The following is an 18,352-nucleotide window of genomic DNA, read 5'->3' as shown; positions in this document are numbered from 1 at the left end:
GGGAGTGCTGCATTGTTGGAGGTGCCTACCTTTGCATGAGATGTTGAACCAAGGCCATGTCTACCTGCTCAAAGATCCTATTGCATTGTAGGGAGGCCAAAACTAGAGGCCATCACTAAAGTATCGTCACTAATGAATCAAATAAAGAGCTCAGGAGAAACTTCTTTACTCCGAGTGGAGAGAATGTGAAATTTGCTACCACATGAAGTGGTTGAGCCGAATAGCATAGGTGTATTTAAGGGGAAGCTAGATAAGTATCAGAGGGAGAAAGGAATAGAAATATATGTTAATAGGATTAAATGAAGTAAGATAGGAGTAGTCTCATGTGGAACATAAACATTGGCATAAACCTTTTGGGCCAAATGGCCTGTTTCTGTTCTGTAAATTCTATGTCATTCTGAAAACTTGCTTGGTGCAAAATCTTCATGTGCACTGCAGGAATTCCAGTCACAGATGAGGTGATGTGACACTCACAAGTAGTCAAATTTTATTGGAAAATATTCTATAATTTTTTTTCTTAGCGTTTTACAGGTTTGAGCCAAGAGAAGGGGAAGCAAGAAAAAGAATAAGGCTTACGTCTTTGGATCACTGAATAGATTTGACCTTTTATTTCCAAATGGACCATTACCTCAATATCAGGTGCAGAATGACATACACATAACCAGCCAACGCCTCATAGGTTAAGACCATGGCAAGCTGCATTATCTTTTGATTTTGACAACCGTATTCTTAGTGTTCACAGCTGAAAGTGTGATAAGCATCTGTGCCGTATAATAGGTGGCTGCACTCATTCCGGAGTTATACACAGGAAAGCAAAACACACTGACAGCATAGGTGAAATCCGATACGATAAAAAGCATTCCTCCAATAGTGGCAAACAATTTCACCCAAGACCAGTGCTGATTGAAGAGTGTGCCGGCGCTAGCACGCCAGGCCATGGTCCCTATTAAGCTGATATAGATGTAGGCTGCCCACTGGAAGGGCTTTTGATCCCAGAGGCATCTGTTCAGGAACAACATGTACACGGCACCAACAACCACCAGGAAAAAGCCTGCCAGCAGGTTTAAAGGTTTCGCACCAAACATCCAGATGTAGAAAACGTGTGCGAGCCCAAACATGGAGTCACCTGAAATGACAGCAGAATAAGCAATGACTTCCTACACACTTGATCATTCCATTCTCTTCGTTTTCTGCTTATTATGTCCTATTGATATGATGCCTTTATGCACCATCCTTCTCTAATACTCTGACTATTTATCTGTGGCTCGTACACAAATTTGCATAAAACTTTGCATTTTCCATTTGTTTTCAATTTTCTTGCCTCTTCTGCTAAAGCCATGGATTTATTCTGAAGGCCCACTGGTATGTGGCCTGGTGGCTGTTCTTCATGTGAGCCTAGACAGTGAATGCTATCACAGCAGAGTCTGTTCCTGTCCTCATTCGACATCCACACATGGCATATGTTCCAGCTGGATTCATTGGATAGTAATCAGGATCGGGAAGCCTACCTGATTGTTCTCTCTTTGGGCCAACGAGCACTGACGCTATTTGTTGAACCCCAACTGCTTTCTCGAGCGAGATCAACCAACTCCGCACAGACTGCTTATCAAACCTCGAGCTTTTTGGTTTGTTAAACTTAATGCTAAGCCAGCTGCTATCTTTATCCATTGGGGAAATCTTTGCAACACACGTGTTAGTCTCTCAAAAGTGCCTAATACAAGGCACTTCACAGAAGCATTATCAGACAAAATTTGACACCGAGCCACAGTAGAGATATTAGAGGGAGCAGCGTGCGGCTGCACAGTCCCGGCCTGCAAGACCATCAGCAGGCCAGGGCCATCACAGGGAGCAGCGTGCAGCGTCATACCGCTGGAGGAGGGCGACGGCTGCGAAGTCAGGTCGCTGATTGCAGTGCGAGCAGGCACAGCAGGAGGGGCGAAGGAGCAAGAGTTTGTAGAAGGAAGTGACCGGTGCCCAGGAGAGGCGTGAGTCATTCTGAGTATTTCCAGCATTTTCTGTTAGAGATAGGTGACCCAAATCTTGGTGATGGAGGTAGGTTTTAAGGAGCGACTTAAAGGAAAAGAGAGGCGAAGAAGTTTAGGGAGGGAATTCCAGTGCTTAGGGCCTAGGCAGCGAAAGCTATGGCCGTCAATGGTGGAAGACACTAGAATTGGAACAGCGCAGAGATCTCGAGAGTTGTAGGGCTGGAGGAGGATCCAGGGTAAGGGAGGGTCAAGGCCATGGAGGGATTTGAACACAAGGATGAGAATTTTAACATCAAGGCTTTGTTAGACAATGTAGGTCAGTGATCACAAAGATGATGGACAAACGGTACTTAGTGTGACTTAAGATACAGGAAGCAGAGTTTTGGATGAGCTCAAGTTTATAGAGGGTGTTAAGTAGGAGGCCGCCCAGGGGAGCATTAGAATTGTCAAGTCTGGAGGTAGTAGTGGGATGGATGAGGATTTCAGCAGTAGGTGGGCTGAGGCATGGGTGGAGTCGGGCAATGTTATGGAGTTGGTGATGGAGAGGATATGGCGTGGGAATCTCTGCTCAGTCAAATAGGGTGCCGAGGGTACGAACAGTCTGTTTCAGCCTCAGCCAGTGGTCGGGGAAGGGGATGGAGTCTGTGGTTAGGACCAAAGACAATGTCTTCAGTCTTCCCAATATTTAATTAATGTGCATTCCATAGTCCCACAACCCTTTGTGTAGAGAATGTTTTCTAGATCCGCTTTTATCTGGCTTAGTTTTAAATTCTAAGATTATGTCCCTTTGTTAAATTCCATTCATTATTTTAAATACCTCAAACCAGATAACTCTTAAGCTGTTCATCTCTAAGGACTATGGGCTAGAACCTCCACTTTTTTTGCATACTTAATGCCCCTTTTACCGCTGAAATGACATATATCGCCCATTTTGGCACAAAATGGAAACTGATGGCTTTTCGTTTAGGAGACTTATCGCCGAGCGTTATTTTCCTAATGGGCTTAACGCCAAGAAAAAATATTACCGCCCACCCACTGTAAAGAGCACATTTACCCAAACTAGCGGCCATGGAGATTATCCATTGTCAATTTCACCACCTCGCACACATCACCCAAAATATCACTCGCTCAAAAATCCGCCCACAAAAAGTGGAACTAACCGGAATGAACGCCAGCGGTGTGGCTGGTGTTTGTTAAATCCCACTCTTACGTGAGGAGCTGATATTGGAAAGATTTGCCTGAAAGAGCGCGGATGTGAGTGACAACGCTGACACACTGCTGTGTGTGTGCCGCTCAGACATCAATGGTGCCCATCACCTTGGTGCCAGTTAAAGTTTACGTTGATAAGTTGTATTTAACCCTTTCATGGTAAGGAATCACCAGTGTGTAACGGTCCAGCTATCTGAGACAATGTGCAACAAGGTTATGTTCAATAACAAAAGTTCAATACTAACATTGGTCTGAAGTCATAAGTATCACAGCCAATAACACCCAACCCCCGCCCACACCCCACTTTTTCCACCATTGACATAAATCAGATGTTCAACATGTCCACCAACACAGAATACAAAGGCAAAGCGGGAGCGTGGTCCCCAGCCCCCATACATTGCAACAAATTGCATCCACCCAGATAGAGATATAACACAGCCATCACCTGCTCACAAGCACCTCACTTTCCTTACCCCCTCTCCTTCTCCCCACCTCTACCCCTTCCCCTCCTCGCTCCACGGCGCCTGGCCGAGGAGCTCCTCAGGCGGTGCCTTATTGGCGGGAATGAAGGCAGATGCGGTCATTGCACAGGTTGCGGGAGCAGGGGGGTGCTGAGGGGGCAACATTGTCTGATGCAGAAGCAGGATCTTGGTCCTTGCTCTCATCTGTCGTTCGCAGTGGTGGTGCGGAACCTAGGGGTGGAGTGCTGCGCTCGGGGACCACTGAGGCCTGTGGCAGCAGTGTTCCTGGCTATCGCATCCAGGGACTCCGCCATGCGCGGAATGAACACGGTCATGGTGGCCAGCTGTCGGGATATGCCCCCAATACTTCGATGAGTTGGTCACCAATGTCTACAGTCCTCCTAGACAACTGTACCATCTCTCCGCTCTCATGTCACATTCGTGGAACAGATCTGCCGTGTCCATGAAGCCTCCGCGGGGTCGGCGCCGTCCTGGGGACAAATGGGGTGCCCTGTGGAGAGGTGCTTGGGGCCGGCACCTCCAGAGTGGAGGCGGGAATGACCGGAGGACCACTAGATGGCTTTGGGGTGGAATAGCTTCTGGAGCGTGACGATGCAGGTTCTTCGAAGTCCGCACTCTCATCCGTCGAGAACAGACCCAGCGGATTGACGGGCGACAATCGGAGCTCCTCAGCACCAGATGTAGTAGGATTGTCCGCTGACTCCTGCCCTGCGCCCCCACCTTCTGGCCTCTGTGGCCTTGCCTGGGGTCGGGCTGCTGGCTGAGCTGCAAAACACAAATTAGGTTATTAGAGGAGAAGGGGGTGCTTGGGTGACAAGGTGAATCCAGCGCTACACACAACATATGCACGACAAAAGCAGCAGCGCTCTCAAAATCATCGCAGACATCACATTTCATGACCATCAACAAATTGTGCACTGCAATGATTTTCATTAGGCCAGCATTATTTCTATGACACTTTTAGAAATCATCTATCATATGTGATTGTTCGGATATGAGTTGGTGTGGCATCTATAGACTTTACATTACGCAATGGTGTAAGCTTTACTCACGTGGCATCACTTCAGGGTCTGCAGATGCGTCCGTGGATGTCCGGGGGTGCTTCCCCATGAGTGCGAGCACTCGCTCCTCCATCTCTGTAATATCGCTGGGGACTGGTAGCCCCCCCCCACCCGTTCACCTCTGCACGGACGTCATCGTCGATAGCTTCTTCTGTAAAAGGTGACACGACGACATGGCATGAGATCATTGTGTGATATCATTGCTAGGTACTGTCACAGACACTGATACAACACATAGCGGACAGATGTAATCATGATTATCATGATTATTATCATTCTTTACCTAAAGACGTACCGCAGACTTTGAGTAAAACATTCCTGGTAAAAGTACAAGACCTCACATCTGCTGAGAGTCACTCATGACTGTTAGAAATCAAATTATATAAATACATAAGTATAATACTTACTCTTGCGGATTCCACAAGGTCATTCCATCGTTTGCGGCATTGGTTGCCCTCGCGCATCTCGTTGGTCACCGACGAGACCCTCTCTGCTGTCTCGGTCCATATCCTCTGGTAGGCCTTTGGGGTGGGCTTCCCACGCCCTCCTGTGTCAAATCACCCCAGCTTAACTCGACCTCCTGCAGGAGGGAGGCATTTGCCTCGGCCGAAAACGTCTTGGCTCTTTTGTGGTCTCCAATATGCTCCTCTCCCACCTCACTACTCTCTCCAGCGTCAGTCTCCACAGCGTGCTATGATGCCTCCTTCTCTCCCTCCAGTAATAGGGCAAATTCAGTCAACTATGTAGCTGGTAACACCTTTTTATTTGCCTACTTGCTGTAAAGCTCTAAAGTCTCCCTCCTTCCTCCTAAAGCAGGCACGCCACACCCTGACACGCTCCCTCTCAGCTCCCTCTCTCTCTCTCTCTCTCTCTCCTCTTCTGCGCATGTCATGGTGACCCTTGACCTCCTGCATCGCGGGAATCGAGCGTTGCCATGCCGTTGCTAAGGACGGCCACACTTTACGGCAGAAGGTCAAAAAAATTTAACGCCCATTTGCCATCGCTCGCGGTAACGCCCATTTTCAAAAATGTGAACTAGGTGTTTTGAGAATGGGCGAGAAGCCGGTATCTGAAAGCCCTTTACCGCCCACGCCGGAAAAAAAGCCCATTTTTGGGCGATAAGCACAAAAGTGGAGGTTCTAGTCTTCTAAACCAGGTTTGCCCAGTCTCTTCTCATAGCTAAATTCTTCCATCCCAAGCATCATCCAGGTCAATTGGCACTGGACACCCCTCCAAGGCCATTATATCCTTCGTAAAGTCCTGGCATCGAAAAGTATGACATTGCTGAATTAAATACATCAGAAAAATATTTAAATGTGCAGCAGCAATATTTAAGTAAACTACAAACCTTTCATCAGTTTTTACACACTTACCATGAAGGTGGTATTGTTGTGTAGATATGGTGCGGAAGATATCTCCTGCTGCTGAAAATAACAGGCCTGCAAGAAGCTTTGGAGCTTTGGAATGTGTGTACATGTTTATTCCATGGGTCAAAATGTATGTACATAGGAACAAAATGGGCAAGCATTTGAGGAGGGCCTTCATCCATAAGGGACAGGAAGATTGCGATGCCAATACAAAATAAATACAGACGCTCAGCAAGAAGGGCACCAATCTGCACAGCTCCTTTAGCACCTTTAGTAAGAAAAAAAATAACAGTTTGTTAGATATAGAGGTAGAGAATAAAGGAGAGAGATATGATTCTTCTGGTGGTTTCTGATATTTGCTACACCAATTGCATAACTAGGGGTCAGCAAAGGATAAGAATTGCAGCTGTTTGCTTTTCATATCAGAAGTATTTTGCCCCTAGAGTTTTCTCGCCTGTTTTGCAAGGTGCAGACTCCTCCTACTGGGTTATGGCTCCTCAGGTACCAGCCACTCTCCCCACCATCTCAACTAAGTGGTCATGAGCTTAGACAGTGAGTGTCGTCAAGGTGATCCACCACAGGGTCATCACAACGAGCCTGATCCTATCCACTCCAGCTTTTCACACCATTTCATTTTCCAGCAGGAGTGACTGACAGACACGCTAAAATCAGCTAACTCCGCACAGACCCTGGATCAAACCTGGCCCTTTGCTGGTCTGTATGGCTCACTACTAAACTAGGCCGAGTATTTAATCCATCAAGCTGGAGCTTATTGTTTTTAAAACAAAAAGGATAAATGTGTTCGGTGACTCAGGCTTTGTTGCTAATGTGCTGTGCCACACAGTGCTAAAACATAGATTCACACCCTGCAGAACAAACTAACAAAACATAGCTTAAAGAAGAAGCAAGGTGCTTTCCGGTAGAACCGCAGGCAGATTTAGAGAATGTGTTAACCCAGGTAGCTTGTAGTTATGTTACTGGACTAATCCAGAAGCATAGACTCATCATCATCATAGGCAGTCCCTCGGAATCGAGAAAGACTTGCTTCCACTCCCAAAGTGAGTTCTTTGATGGCTGAACAGTCCGATACAAGAGCCACAGATCCCTGTTACAGGTGGGACAGACATTCGTCGAGGGAAGGGGTCGGTGGGGCTGGTTTGCCGCGTGCTCCTTCCGCTGCCTGCGCTTGGCCCCTTCACGCTCTTTGCGTTGAGACTCGAATCATCAAGATTCACGGCGCGGCCCTCGACAACGTGGACCATTTCCCATATCTCGGGAGCCTCTTATCAACAAAGGCAGACATTGATGCAGAGATTCCACATCGCATCGAGAGACACAAGTTCAAATCCCTCCATGATAGCTGGGGAATTTAAATTCAATTAATTCTGGAATAAAAAGCTAGTATCAGTAATGGTGGCCATGTAACGACCAGATTGTCGTAAAATCCCATCTGATTCGCTAATGTCCTTTTTTAGGGAAGGAAATCTGCCATCTGTAATATATTTGCTTCATGGGTTCTTTGCTTAAGAATTCATAGCAACACAGTGCTATTAAGAACTAGTTGGTTTAGTAGCAAAAGGTTTAACAATCACACCGCACATTACCAGTTCATCCACCAGGACTGCATACCTCATCGTGGATCCCCGAACCCAACTGGCTGGGGTTTTATTGAGTCTTGTGAACATCACATGACTTGCTAAGTCACTCACAACAGATGTACAAATATTTTAGCTTCACCTGTAAATCAAATGCCCCCTTATTAAAGGGGTAAATTAGATGGCAAACATTTATACAAGTGCCCCCTGATTAAAGGGGGGGGTTTACTAAAACCGACACATCAATCAAATTAAACTTTTGCCAGTAACTTAAATCAAATTAGAATTTGGTTGCCGGGGGCGATGATGCATCCCAGTCCCTCCGGCGCCCACCTCTCGTGGAAGGCTGCGAGCGTACCGGTGGACACCGCGTGCTCCATCTCCAGGGACACCCTGGCTCGGATGTAACTGCGGAAGAGAGGCAGGCAGTCACCCTCGACTGCCCGCTGCCTGGACCGGCTGATGGCTCCCTTGACCATGCCCAGGAGCAGTTCTACGAGGAGGTCTTCCGACCTACCCGCTCCCCTCCTCACAGGGTGCCCAAAGATCAGGAGTGTGGGACTAAAGTGCAGCCAGAATTTGAGGAGCAGCCCCTTCAAATAATGGAAGAGGGGCTGCAACCTCACACATTCGATGTAAATGTGGAACACGGACTCCTCTAGACCACAGAAATTACAGGCAGCCTGGGAGCCCGTGAACCAACTTAAAAACTTATTGCACGGGACTGCTCCATGCAACACCCTCCAGGCCAAGCCCCCAATAAATAGAGGGAGGACTCCTGCGTAGAGAGCACTCCATTAGGGACTCCTGTCTCCTCCAGATGGCAACAACAGATGTACAAACCTGTGAGCATACTCACAGCTGCATACATTACACCGTCCTTACCCAGTCTGGCCTACATGTGACTCCAGACTACACAGCAATGTGGTTGACTCTGAAATGGCCAAGCAAGCCACTCAGTTATACCAAACCGCTACGACACACAATATGGACTGTTGCAGTTCAAGACCCAAAAGCCATGTGATCGGCAGGGGGAGAAGAAAAAAAACAAAAAGACTCAGGCCAATTAGGGAAAAAAACATCTGGAAAATTCATCTCCGACCCCCTTGGGTGATCAAAACTAGATCAGGAGACCACTCTGACCCTGATTAAAGTTACACACAAGGTGTTGGTCCGGCCCCGCCAGAAACAGGTCCAGCTCTCGCTTAAAAGGAATGCAGCATTCACCGCATGAGCTGGCAGCCTGTTCCACAGGTCCACTATTCTCTGGGAAAAGAACAACTTCCTAACATCTAATCTAGTTCTGGCCTTACAGATACTTGAGCACAAAAATCCAGGCTGACACTCCAGTGCTCTGCTGAGGAAGCGCTGCATAGTCGGAAGGCCGTCTTTCAGATGAGATGTTAAACCGAGGCCCCATCTGCTCTCTCAGTTGGACGTAAAAGATCCCATGGCACTATTTCGAAGATGATCACAGGGAAATTATCCACGGCATCCTGGCCAATATTTATCCCTCAATCAACATTACTGAAACAGATTATCTAGTCATTGTCACATTACTGCTTGTGGGAGCTTGCGGTGCGCAAATTGGCTGCCACGTTTCCTACATTACAATAGTGACTACTCTTCAAAAGTACTTCATTGGATGTAAACCACTTTGGGACATCCTGAGGTTGAGAAAGGCTCCATAGAAATGCAAGCCTTTCTTTTTCTTTTTTCATAACTTGAGACTGTGACCACCTGGTCCTCCCTAACCTATTTAGTTTTGAAGAGAAGTTTGGGAGCAGGTCTGTTGCCCAAACCAGAATGTGAAGTGGCCACATCATTCAAACTCAAAGGTCCCAGGTTCAATTCCAAGCCTCTACATTTAGCAGAATTGGCCTCAGCACCTCTACGTTTGGTGTGGGAAAAATTAGCCAGGATTCTTGCCCCTGACTCGTCAGTGACCCCATTACAAAGTGCACATGTACGCGTACATGTTTAGACAAGAGCAGGATTGCGCGTGGATTTGAGGCCCCCTGTGTTTAAACACTGACACTCATAGCCTAGGCTCTCTTGGCAAAGGAGAAGTTTGTTGGCACTATATTTAGCAAGGACTTGATGCTTTCAGCAAAGGAGGGGCGAGAACTGGCACGATAAAAAGTGAAAAGCACAGCTGGGAGTCATTTGAACAGAAAGCAGAACAGCTCGCAATGTCCTGACAGTGACGTTACATGGGTGGTACCAACATCCCCAGATACACGTTTTAAATAAATTCCTTACTTGAAACCAAACTCTCTCCCATTTCAGGGCCATCGTTGTTTGATCGTCTCCTAACCAGATCAGTCACTCACGGCATGGAAAAGGATCACCCAAAGCAGCAGCACCACCTGTTGACACCTGTCAGTTGCACTGCACCACCTTCGACAACGTTTGTTACAAGTTCGAACACGGAGCACAGAGAAATGAGATTCTCTCTCAGCGCGGTAGTTAACAGTGGAATTGACTTCAGTGTCAGCCTGCTTCCTCCTGGCTGCAGACAAGCTTCTGCTTGTACAATGATCCTGCTTTAGTGGGAGGACACTACAGAACCCAAGCGGGGATTGGTTCTTTCAGAATTGGCTGCCTCCACAAGGCTGAATATGTTCTGGCAACTTGGGTGGACTGCAAATATTAATATATATGTGAGAAATGCAAGACGGCAAAAATGTAATGGGCTGCAAAGGGTTAAAAGTGAAAACTCTGACAACAGCAAATTTATGTTTCCGGGACGGCTTGTACCAACAGATTATGGGGGCAAAATTGCCCCGTGCTGGGTTTGGGGCGCGCATTTCGAATTAAATGAAAATTTAGCACCAGGGTAGGAAGTGCTGTCCCCAGCGCGGAATTGGTCTCTTAAAGGCAATAAAATGTGTGGGGCAGTAACCGGACGTTCGTGGGGCTGTCGCGAGGCGCGACCCTCAACGTCCCTCCCCTTTTAAAGGGGAGGGCTGTTGTGAACTCTGCAGCCCCTTTAGTGACGTCCAGTGGGCCACCAGGGAGGGTGTAGGCTGGACCAGTTGCCCTGCACCCAAGAGGGGGTGCCAGTCTGCATGCTGGAGGCCCGGCCGCAGTAGCGGCCACCATTGCCGGGCCAACTGAAAAGTCAGCTGACAGGAAAAAGATGCCGGCCATGGTGTCCCGCGCGGCAATTTCCGTCATCGCTGTGTATGCGCTGCGCCGATGCGCTAATCGTGGGGCATAGCACAAACCACTTTTCACCCGCTGAGCTCCGGGGGGGTGGGGGGGCGAGGTGGGGGCCTCTGGCCGCCGTGCCTGGGTGAAAACCCGCTCCGTTAGCACCCGGAGGTGCTAACAGGCCTTTCTGAGTGGGGCAACTCCCCCTATGAGTTGCTAGAGGTTCCTCATGTTGCCCACGGTAACTAATTGAATTGTGCGGTGTGTTAGTGGGAGACAAGAAGCAGGAAGGTCCCAATCTTCAGTTTATTCTGACTTAGTTGATCTTAGGCCAAATGGCAGTGGGGCATTATAATTGGCCTCAGTACGTCTTGGTTAGCGAGGGAAGAAATCTGCCAAACTACGACCCAGTGTCTAGGATAGGTTTTTATCACTGAACCACATTCTGTATCTGTCTTGCTGGTTTGTTTTATTGCAGCTGTACAGGGAAGACCAGACATTTTGTGTTCTTCAATGTGGAACAGTGCACCAAGGGGAAGCATCAGTGTATGGAAATAAAGTGCTTGTGTTGGTTTTAGTGTCGGCTGTGGCTCAGTGGGCAGCACTCTTGCCTCTGAGTCAGAAGGTTGTGGGTTCAAGTCCCACTCCAGGAACTTAAACACAGTTTTAAAAAAAAAATCTAGGCTGGCACGCCAATGCAGTGCTGAGGGAGGTGCTGTCTTTCAGATGAGACATTAACTGAAGCCACTTCTGCTCTCTCAGGTGGACGTAAAAGATCCCAAGGCACTATTTTAAAGAAGAGCAGGGGAGTTATCCCCAGTGTCCAGGCCAATATTTATCCCTCAATCAACATCACAAAACAAACAGATTATCTGGACATTATTGTCATGTATGTATGCTTGGGTTTACTAGCCACCAGGTGGCGCCACTGTTGGAGGTCATCGGGCTGCGAGCCCATGTGTGCGGCCCAGGTATAAAAGGCCAGCCATCTTGTAATGTAATCACTTTGGGCCCGAATAAAGTAGAGACATGTTTGTACCTGTTCGGAGTTTACAGTATTCAGTCTATCGAGTTATTGCTTACACAACAATTATCACATTGCTGTTTGTGGGAGCTTGCTGTGCGCAAATCGGCTGCCACGTGTCCCACATTACAACAGTGACTACACTCCAAAAGTACTTCATTGGCTGCAAAGTGTTTTGAGACGTCCGGTGGTCGTGAAAGGCGTTATATAAATCCAAGTCTTTCTTTACTGCTATTTCTATCTCCATCCATTATTTAATTTCTGATGGGACACATTCTCCCTCTGCACATTAGGTGGCCCAGGTGATGACTATATCACAACATCTTTGCTTTGGCTTGTGAGCAAGATTTTTGTTTAACTCCCTTGTATCTTTGGCGGTTGCATGATGCAGGACTTGTGTTTGATTGCTCAAAATCCTAGCCATAATTTACCTCTATTTGAAAACTGAAAGCGTCCCTGGGCTAGGAAGTGTTTAAAAATAGCCACTGATCTTTCTCTTGGTTACTGTACGGTGACCCCTGCTGGCAAATGTGCTTGTGTTGGTTGAGAATAGGATCAGGCTCCGTTGTACTATTCCTGTTATAGAGGGTCTGAGGCCTGTTTTACCACATAGTATTTACAGCAGAGAAACAGGCCTTTCGGCCCAACAGGTCCATGTCCTTTTATGCTCCATACGAGCCTCCTCCCACTCTTCTTCATCTAAGCCCATTAACATATCTTTCCATTCCTTTCTCCCTCATATGTTTATCTAGCTTTCCCTTAAATGCATCTACTCTATTCACCTCAACTACTCCTGTGGTAACGAATTCCACATTTTAACCACTCTCTGGGTAAAGCAGTTTCTCCTGAATTCCCTATTGGACTGATTAGTGACTATCATATATTATAGCCCCTAGATCTAGTCTCCCCACAAGTGGAAACACCTTTTCTACATCTATCCTATCAAACCCTTTAATAAATTTAAAGAGCTCGATAAGGTCATATTTCAATTTACTCTTGTCTAGAGCCCCAGCCTAGTCAAACTTTCCTGATAGGTATAACCTCTCAGTTCTGGTATCATTCTAGTAAATCTTTTTTGCACCTTCTCCAGTGCCTCTATATCCTTTTTATAATATGGAGAGTAGAACTGTACACCATACTTGATGATTGGGGGACAGTGCTGTGTGGCAAGGATAGGCTGGTGGAGGACCTTTGTCTTACGGATGTTTAGCGTAAGGCCCATGCTTTCGTACGCCTCAGTAAATACGTCGACTATGTCCTGGAGTTCAGCCTCTGAATGTGCGCAGATGCAGGAGTCGTCCGTGTATTGTAGCTCGACGACAGAGGTTGGGGTGGTCTTGGACCTGGCCCAGAGGCGGCGAAGTTTGAACAGCTTCCCACTGGTTCTGTAGTTTAGTTCCACTCTAGCAGGGAGCGGGGAGCGGACCTGGACAATGTGGACCATTTCCCATACCTCGGGAGCCTTTTCTCAACAAAAGCAGACATTAATGAGAAGATTCAACACCGCCTCCAGTGCACCAGCGCAGCCTTCAGCCACCTGAGGAAAAGAGTGTTTGAAGACCAGGCCCTCAAATCTACCACCAAGCTCATGGTCTACAAGGTTGTAGTAATACCCGCCCTTCTGTATGGCTCCGAGACATGGAAATTGTACAGTAGCCACCTCAAGTCGCTGGAGAAATACCACCAACGATGTCTCCACAAGATCCTACAAATTCTCTGGGAGGATAGACACACCAACATCAGTGTCCGCGTCCAGGCCAACATCCCCAACGTTGAAGCAGTGACCACACTTGATCAGCTCCGCTGGGTAAGCCACATTGTCCGCATGCCAGACACGAGACTCCCAAAGCAAGCGCTCTACTCGGAACTCCTTCACGGCAAACGAGCCAAAGATAGACAGAGGAAACGTTACAAGGACACCCTCAAAGCCTCCCTGATAAAGTGCAACAACCCCAGCGACACCTGGGAGTCCCTGACCAAAGACCGCCCTAAGTGGAGGAAGTACATCAGAGAGGGCGCTGAGCGCCTCGAGTCTCATCGCCGAGAGCATGTAGAAGACAAACGCAGGCAGCGGAAAGAACGTGTGATAAACCTGTCCCACCCTCCCTTCCCTCAACGACTGTCTGTCCCACCTGTGACAGGGACTGTGGCTCTCGTATTGGACTGTTCAGCCCCTAAGGACTCATTCTAAGAGTGGAAGCAAGTCTTCCTCGATTCCGAGGGACTGCCTATGATGATGATGATGACACCGTACTCCAAGTGTGGTCTCACCAAAGTTCTATGCAAGTTTAACATTTTTCTGCTCTTGAACTCTGTCCTTCTGGAAATGAACCCCAGTGCTTTTTTTGCTTTGAAAAAAAAGACATTAACCTGCATCTTTAACTTTAGTGATTTGTGTATCTGTAACCCAAGATCCCTCTGCTCCTCTACCCCATTTAGACATTTATTTTCCAAGGAGCGTGTGTGACCTCCTTATTCTTGCTACCAAAATGTACTACCTCATACTTCGCTATATTGAAATTCATTTGCCAATTACACACCCATTCTGCAAGTCTATTAATGTCTTCCTGTCCTCTGTTGCAGGAGTATATGATCTATTGGCACTATTTCAGCTGGATAAGGGTCTGTAAATGTTTGCCACTGATTTCTGTAACCGGGTTACACAGCTTTAATTAGTGTCATTGAATGAAGAATCTGAGAGACAAAAATACAATGAGAAAAGCAGGGAGGAGCACGTACATAGAACCAAAGAAAGCTTTTGGTTTTTAAAAATCACTATAACTCAATTTTAGAACTAGAAAGGTACTCTGATGCTTACTGTGTATCTAATCCAGTCCCAAAGAGGAGATGCCTTACTGCATAGGATTTGTGAATCTAATTTGTCACAGGCTAATGTTTCTGCAATGTTAGGCATTTAAGGACAAAGTGTAGGTGAAAGCAGACCGACCTGTTGAGAATCTCATTTCTTACTGTCCAGCTTTCTTGCTTTCCCTCCTGAGCGTGCAGATGTATACTGGGATACAGACACAAAGTAGTCACCCAAGTGACTATTCTTCATGTGTGAGCCTTATGGTGAATGTGGACAGGCTATTAAACCATGGAGGGCATCACAGACCGGCCCTATCTTTTACCAGCACCTTTGTCCCTTATCTTTTAAAAATGGGACCTATATTGATGTGTGTCACAGCAGCTCCATGTGTTTCAGTGAGTTTGCAGTCTATTGTTACTGCTGCTGATTACAAATCTCCATCCAGACATTTCCTCAGTGATGACCGCTGGAAGTGAAAGGGTGAGTGAAATGTTTTTAACTTAAAAAGGACTTACCGGTAACGTAGCAAAGTTCATCGTGGATACGAGTGTGGCTGCACTATGCTTCTCTTGCACCTTTTTGTCTGTTCCACAGGTTGTCTTGTACCTCGCCACTGAAAGTTTATTAGTCAGGTATAAACAGGTTTGACTGGGCCCTCCTCCACAGGGTGGAATGCTGGTTCACCCAACAAGCTAACACCAATTCTCTCAGCAGGTGTGTGATATTTTCACTCGTCACATGACCCAGCTTAGCCTTTTAGAGAACCACCCCGGCTCCAGAGCAGACTGAGCCGATTCTTTTTTGGATTACTGGCAGGGATGGTATCTGTGCAGCCAGCTCTGGAAAACTCTGACGAGCTCTGGGATGGAGGTGCAACATAGGCAGCTGCTTCCTGAGTGATTTTAGAGCAATAAAAGCCAGTAAACAGAGTGTATTTTGTTCAATAAATAAACAGTCTCTTCCTGTCAGCTGATGTCATTGCAATGTTGACTAAGCATGGAAGCTTGTGAAAAAGATAACGTTCCTGTCACATGATGCAGTGCTTAATGCAGCAACATGCTTGAAGGAAGGGCGGGTCAAACTTCCAACACAGTGAGAAAATGTTTGAAAAGACTTCAGTCAAAAATGTCACATTTGTGGTTTCTTCTGTTGTACAAGACCATGAGGACACAAGGAAAGGGAAGACAGACCAAATGTTGTTCACCAGGGAAGGCCATTGAAGCAGTGTAAAGGGGTACACAAGACAATTGGATCTGGGGAATGAAGGTATCATCTGGCAAGCAGCCAGACTGTATTAGACCGAAGCAGAGAGCTGTCTCATCCAGTTGCATGACTGCCCCAGCGCACCCTGGAGCCACTGCTGCTTATAAGTAGATTGTTTTTTGTGTCCTATCACACATTACAACAGTGACTACACTCCAAAAGGACTTCATTGGCTGTAAAGCACTTTGAGACATCCAGCAATTGTGAAAGGCGCTATATAAATGCAAGTCTTTTTATTTTCTCCCCTTTTATTCCCTGTTCTCCTGAAGGTGCAGACATACACTGGGGTCCACTTTCACAGGGGAAAAGAAACCCAAAAAAACTCCCACAAAAACACTCCCAAAACATTGCCCGTGCCACCACAACACAAATTGCAAAAGAATTAAAAGAAAAAAACAATCACACTTACCTTAGGAGTCCATTACCTATCTCTCCGCTGTCGGGATAGTTGGGCCGCCCCGATTTCCCAGGCGGTCAGTGCGGGGAGCGCTTCGGGGCACACGGGTCAGGCAGGAGTTCAAACTCGCGCTGGCATTGCCACCAGGGGCGTTGCACTTCAGGGCAGTGTTGCTCCGTGCCGCCGCTAAACCCGACCCGAGGATCGCCGCGGGGCGCTGGAGGCTGACCGCCCGGACAGAACACCTCTCCACCACCATTTTGCCGCCGTTCCAGGGCGAGAAACTGAGCAGAGAAGGCACGAAAATCCAGCCATGTCTGTATCTATACCTCCTCCCAATCTAAATTGTAATCTTTCTCCCATGAAGCTGGAACCTGCTGAGTATCAGAATGCAAGATATTTATTTTCTCCAACTCTTTCCAGCTGGCAGCGTCTCAGTAATAAACAGAAGGCAGTGGTTATGATACTGATTACAAATCCTCCATGCTGCGTCTTCAAACAACCAAATGCTACTCCTTTATTTAATGTAAATGCATTCAACGTGAAGCAGACCTAATACACAGGGGCAGATGCTTTAGCGGGAGGAGCTGACTGGAGGGAGCTATACCCTCGCGTTTCTCTCGTACTTCCCCAAACACTGGCTCACATCAGCATTGGCACCGCTTCCCCGTGGGTTAAAGTGGACCAGAATGGTCTGGGACAATGTCCAAGGGTTCATTTCCACCTCCCCTGATCAACCTCGTGTTTCTTCCTCCACCCTCCCATCCATGCTGCTTCTCTCCCTACAAGCCCTGGACTGTTTGCCCCTTCTGATTCTCGTGCTGCTGTTCCTCCCACTCAGTGCTGATTTCCTTCGCCCCACTCCCAGGTCCTGCTCGTTTCTCCTCCTGAGTTCTCGACTAGTCGCTCACCAAGTTGCACCCCCCCCCCCCGCCTTCCAATTCCTTCTTAACTCTCCCTGCAATGTATTCTGAGATTTACCCAACAGCCCCCATACTTGCAATGCTGTCTTCCCTCCCCCTCCCTGAATTGTGGGTTGCTCACCTTACCCACCTCCCCCGACATGCGATTCTTCCCCTGAACCCTGAACAGGCTCAATATAACAGACCCCCTGTTTGTATATTTACCACATCACTTCCACCTGCAGCTGGATATTCAGATATGAAAATGGAGTTTTGTACATATTTCATCCGGCTAGCTCCAATTCAATAATGTATCTTTGAAAAATAAATCTGGATTATTGTAGGTAAAGTTATGTTGATACTTGGGAGAGCTATAAACGGTTTAGGAATAACTCTCCTTATTCTCTGGGGTACTGCCAAGATTTCTAAGAGATTGTTACTTTCACTCACCCATTTTACATGCTGCATAAATTAATCTTTTCTGTCGTTTCTGTCCATCGGCATGAAAAATCCAGAATATCAGTAGTTAAATTGGAATTTATAATTTATACTTTACTGTTGGACCTCCAGTGTTGTTGCTCACTAATAATATTTAAAAATTAATCAAGTAGAGAGATAAATAAAGAGATATAGGCCCACATGTACTGCAGTTGCATAAATAAATCTGTGCAAGTACCTAATAAAGAGAGCTGAGAACAATGATTCCAACCTTTCATGTCTGTGGTTCACCCCTATCTCTCTGCAGTAACATTTAAAATATCGGGCGTAATAGGCACACTTTTTTGTTGAATGCATTAAATCTTGAATTGGCTTTCCGGATCTAAGGCTGCTTGAGCTGTTTCACTACACCATTAGAGATTTCTAATAAGAAAACAACAACAACTTGTATTTATATAGCACCTTTAACGTAGTGCAACATCCCAAGGCGCTTCACAGGACTGTTATGAGACAAAATAAATACATTTGACACTTAGCTGCATAAGAAGAAATTACGGCAGATGAGGGAGGTAGGTTTTAAGGAGCGTCTTAAAGGAGAAAATAGAGGTAGAAAGGAGGGGAAGTCTAGGGAGGGAGTTTCAGAGCTTGGGGCCCAAACAGCTGA

At 46.9% G+C, this 18,352-nt stretch overlaps 1 protein-coding gene across 2 annotated transcripts; it reads right to left on the bottom strand.

Moving 5' to 3' along the window:
* Positions 1 to 585: 585 nt before the first annotated feature.
* Positions 586 to 15,661, bottom strand: LOC139234752 (lysoplasmalogenase TMEM86A-like). Of its 2 annotated transcripts, none has more exons than XM_070865439.1 (3): positions 15,204 to 15,661; positions 6,111 to 6,372; positions 586 to 1,126 (listed from the first exon to the last, which is right to left on the bottom strand). In XM_070865439.1, the coding sequence occupies exons 1-3, from the start codon at positions 15,222 to 15,224 to the stop codon at positions 702 to 704; spliced, it is 708 nt and encodes a 235-aa protein (XP_070721540.1). In that variant the 5' UTR covers positions 15,225 to 15,661; the 3' UTR covers positions 586 to 701. The 2 variants fall into 2 exon arrangements, with proteins under 2 accessions (XP_070721540.1, XP_070721539.1); XM_070865438.1 differs by lacking the exon at positions 15,204 to 15,661 and adding an exon at positions 9,962 to 10,211.
* Between the last annotated feature and the right edge of the window lie 2,691 nt (positions 15,662 to 18,352).

Source organism: Pristiophorus japonicus, chromosome 22 (genome assembly GCF_044704955.1).
Source record: "Pristiophorus japonicus isolate sPriJap1 chromosome 22, sPriJap1.hap1, whole genome shotgun sequence".
Lineage (NCBI taxonomy): Eukaryota > Metazoa > Chordata > Chondrichthyes > Pristiophoridae > Pristiophorus > Pristiophorus japonicus.
The sequence above is the reverse complement of the archived record's forward strand: the minus strand, read 5'-3'. Positions and strand labels throughout refer to the sequence as shown.

Coding starts and splice junctions, on each gene's coding strand:
- LOC139234752 (XM_070865438.1), bottom strand. CDS start 9,994: ATGGCCCTGAAATGGGAGAGAGTTTGGTTTCAA. Junction 6,373..9,961: donor GGGAGAGAGTTTGGTTTCAA/GTAAGGAATTTA, acceptor TTCTTACTAAAG/GTGCTAAAGGAGCTGTGCAG. Junction 1,127..6,110: donor ACAACAATACCACCTTCATG/GTAAGTGTGTAA, acceptor CTGTCATTTCAG/GTGACTCCATGTTTGGGCTC.